This window comes from Meleagris gallopavo, chromosome 8, assembly GCF_000146605.3.
Source record: "Meleagris gallopavo isolate NT-WF06-2002-E0010 breed Aviagen turkey brand Nicholas breeding stock chromosome 8, Turkey_5.1, whole genome shotgun sequence".
Lineage (NCBI taxonomy): Eukaryota > Metazoa > Chordata > Aves > Galliformes > Phasianidae > Meleagris > Meleagris gallopavo.
Window position 1 is genome coordinate 4,597,659 of NC_015018.2, and position 3,390 is coordinate 4,601,048.

The 3,390-nt window shown below is 59.9% G+C and overlaps 2 protein-coding genes across 2 annotated transcripts in view; one reads left to right on the forward strand and one right to left on the reverse strand.

The window, feature by feature from the left end:
• ECHS1 (enoyl-CoA hydratase, short chain 1) overlaps positions 1 to 1,604 on the forward strand; it is a 3,117-nt gene extending 1,513 nt beyond the window's left edge. The window contains exons 2-8 of the mRNA XM_003207807.4: positions 90 to 325; positions 416 to 543; positions 617 to 716; positions 796 to 900; positions 968 to 1,087; positions 1,212 to 1,279; positions 1,355 to 1,604. Coding sequence (XP_003207855.3) covers positions 90 to 325; positions 416 to 543; positions 617 to 716; positions 796 to 900; positions 968 to 1,087; positions 1,212 to 1,279; positions 1,355 to 1,420 — 823 coding nt within the window. The 3' untranslated portion in view covers positions 1,421 to 1,604. The remainder of the gene's footprint in view (positions 1 to 89; positions 326 to 415; positions 544 to 616; positions 717 to 795; positions 901 to 967; positions 1,088 to 1,211; positions 1,280 to 1,354) is intronic.
• Positions 1,605 to 1,765: 161 nt separating this feature from the next.
• On the reverse strand, positions 1,766 to 2,840 carry LOC104911879 (proline-rich acidic protein 1-like). The gene is made up of 3 exons (XM_010714157.3): positions 2,724 to 2,840; positions 2,596 to 2,651; positions 1,766 to 2,067 (listed from the first exon to the last, which is right to left on the reverse strand). Exons 1-3 carry the CDS (start codon positions 2,790 to 2,792, stop codon positions 1,824 to 1,826), a joined length of 369 nt encoding a protein of 122 aa, XP_010712459.1. The 5' UTR covers positions 2,793 to 2,840; the 3' UTR covers positions 1,766 to 1,823.
• Between the last annotated feature and the right edge of the window lie 550 nt (positions 2,841 to 3,390).

The following is a 3,390-nucleotide window of genomic DNA, read 5'->3' on the forward strand; positions in this document are numbered from 1 at the left end:
ATAGGCCGTGCTCCGGACACCGGCACCGGGCGAGGGGCACCGGGAGCCGTCCCCACGGAGCGCGGAGCCCACCGCCCACCCTGGTGAAGGTCGCCCCATAATGGCGCGCGGTCACCTGGCCGCGCAGGGCCCCCGTTCCGCTTCCTGCAGGTGCAAAAGGTCGGGGCGGGCGACAGCGTGGGGCTGATCCGGCTGCAGCGGCCCGAGGCGCTCAACGCGCTCTGTGCGGGGCTGATGGAGGAGCTGGGGCGTGCACTGGACGCCTTCGAGGCCGACGGGCAGGTGGGAGCAATTGTCATCACCGGCAGTGAGAAGGCCTTTGCAGGTACGGCCCCGACACCCTGTGGTTCCACCCCCCACCTCTGGGGATCCCGACGCAGCCCTTTGGGTACAGCGTAGGCGGTCCCCCTTGCAGCCGGCGCTGACATTAAAGAGATGCAGAACAAAACCTTCCAGGAGTGCTATAGTGGCGGTTTCCTGGCTGGCTGGGATCGGGTGGCCACTATCCGCAAGCCCACCGTCGCCGCCGTTAATGGCTTCGCTGTGAGTGCCCCTACTGTGTCCCTGTGTCCCACGTCCATGCTGCCTGTGTACCACAACCTCTCTGTGCTTCCAGCTGGGCGGCGGCTGCGAACTGGCCATGATGTGCGACATCATCTATGCCGGGGAGAAGGCGCAGTTTGGGCAGCCCGAGATCCTGCTGGGGACAATCCCAGGTGAGCGTGGGGGCTGTGCGTCCCCGGCGGGTTGGTGACAGCCACGTGCCTGCTTCCATACCCGCCACCCCACCCCCAGGCGCCGGCGGAACGCAGAGGCTGACCAGGGCAGTGGGCAAGTCCCTGGCCATGGAGATGGTGCTGACTGGGGAGCGGATCTCGGCAGCGGAGGCCAAAGCGGCAGGTAGGGGTGTGGGTGAGGCTGGGGGCACAGTGAGGACCTCCTCCACCATCTCTCTGCTTGCCCCCAGGTCTGGTCAGCAAAGTCTTCCCCACGGACAAGCTGCTGGACGCAGCCATTGGCTGCGCTGAGAAGATAGCTGCCAACTCCAAACTGGTGGTAGCTATGGCCAAGGAGTCCGTCAATGCTGGTATGGGGTCAGGGATGGGGGCAAACTCAGGGTTTTGGGGGGCTGAACGGTGTTCCCATCTCCTCGTCCCTCGTCCCATCTCCTCATCTCCATCTTTTCTTCATCTCCTTGTCCCCATCTCCAGCTTTCGAAACAACACTGACAGAGGGGAACAAGACAGAGAAGCGTCTCTTCTATGCCACTTTTGCCACCGTGAGTACAGGGATAGCCCTGGACACACAGGGAGGGTGGGGCTGTGGGACACCCCAACCCATTCTCTGCCACCAGGACGACCGCAAGGAAGGGATGACTGCGTTTGTGGAGAAGCGCAAGGCCAACTTCACTGACAGTTGAGCTGCAGAACTTGCAGACATTCGTTCCCCTTTGCTGCCTTCACCACTCATGTGCCTCAAAATGAAGGACGGATCTGTCGGCACCGCAGAGGGAGCCAGCACCCGGCACTGACTGATGCCCACGCTGGGCAAGATCCTCAGCAGGGTTTTGCCTCGTTATTGCTATTAAAAGGCTTTCCTGGTGCTGCCGGTGCATCAGCATTCTTGTTGGGAGCCCCCAAACTGAGAAGCACTGGAGATGGCTGGGAGCCCTTCCCATGGGCTGAACTGGGGCTGGGGTGACAGGCTGAGCCCCCTGGCCTGTTGGACTCTCCTATTCCTGTCAGAAACCAGGCATCCACCAGGCTGCTCAACAAGGAGAGGTTTATTGGAGGCCCATGGGGAGGGTAGGGCTGCAGCCTCACTCAGCTGTGGTAGAGGTGGTCACGGTCCTCCGAGGGGCCATTTTCCACTTCTGCAGACAGAACCAGGCGCTCTCTGCGGGACTGGAGCTCAGGCTCCACCTCAACCTTGTCTGAAGGGTGGTAGAGATGGTCGCGGTCCTGCTCTGGCCCCACCTGGACCTGAGCAGGGTCTGGAGGGAACAGAGGCCGTGAGGCAGTGTCCTTAGCAAGCTTGGCTTCCTCTGCCTCCTGTGGGGCCTGGATGCTGTAAGAGAGCAGAGGTGGCCCATGGGGCAGCAGGTCATGAAAGCTGACCCCATGTTGTCAGTGCCTGCTGAGGGCTGAGAGGGTCCATTTGGATTTAAAACATGGATTAGTGGACTCTTTGGGTGCTCATCTCACAAGTGGCACAGGCGCCATGGCAGCACTGCTGCAAGGGAAGCAATAACAGCTTTGAAGCAACGCAAAGCAAAACCAGGGCCATGCAGCTTGGAGGGTTTGAGTGACGTGAGGGGAAATGCATGAGCAGGGAGCCCCTTAACTGTTAGGAATTCAAAGCAGCAAGGATAATACATCCCCTTAAAGTGCCTAATCATAGAATCATAGAATCATAGAATGGCCTGGGTTGAGAAGGACCATATTGATCATCTAGTTTCAACGCCCTGCTATGTGCAGGGTCGCCAGCCACTAGACCAGACTGCCCACTGACGTTTGCCCACTGCTTTCCCCAGCCCGATCCCAGCCACAGTGCAGCACTCAGCGGTGCAGGCAGTGTGGCTGTAGCCCCTCTTACATCTCCTTTGCCAGATTCTGCTCCACATCCACGTCCCGTCTGAGACCGCCAAGAGCCTGCAGCAGAGAAGGGGGAGGTGAGGGTCAGCTCTGTGCCCGGCCCTGGGCCACAGAGAGCTGTGGGCTCACCTGGGTGCCTTCGGGGGCTAGCAGCAGGAGAGCTGCACTCAGCAGCACAGCTACACCGCACGGACCCATGGTGCCTCTGCCTGTGCACAGCCCTCGCCCCGCACTTTGCCCCTGGGTGTGGTGCAGCCACGCATGTCGTGTGGTTGCATGAGGGAGTGGTGTGGGTCATGCAGGTGCGCCCCATCTTGCACATGGTATACATACACCCTGCAGTGCACAGCAGCAGTCGAGTTAAGCAGCTGCTGAGGGCTGCAGGTCTGCAAACTCATTCCTCAACACCAAGGAATCCAAACTAGGTCAGCTGAAATAAACAGTGAAAGGAGAGCAGCCGTGCGGCACCATCGCCATCTCATGGCTGAGCACCTGCTCAGCTGCTCTCAGTGGCTGTCCTGGTTTCTCTCCAGCATGAGGTTACCTTCAGCTCCTGCCTCTGAAGGAAAATGGATGGATTTGGTGCTTTCAGGTCACAGTTCCTTTGCTGATCCATTTTTGCCCTGGGAGATGAGTCTTAACATGAGTGTTTCACAGCATGCAAAGGAGGGCTAAAAAGAGATGGGAAAGGGCCTGGAGGGCAGGAGGTGTGAGGAGCAGCTGAGGTCCTGGGTCTTGTCTGGCCCAGAGCAGAGGAGCTGAAGGGAGGCCTCGTGGCGGCTGCAGCTCCTCACAG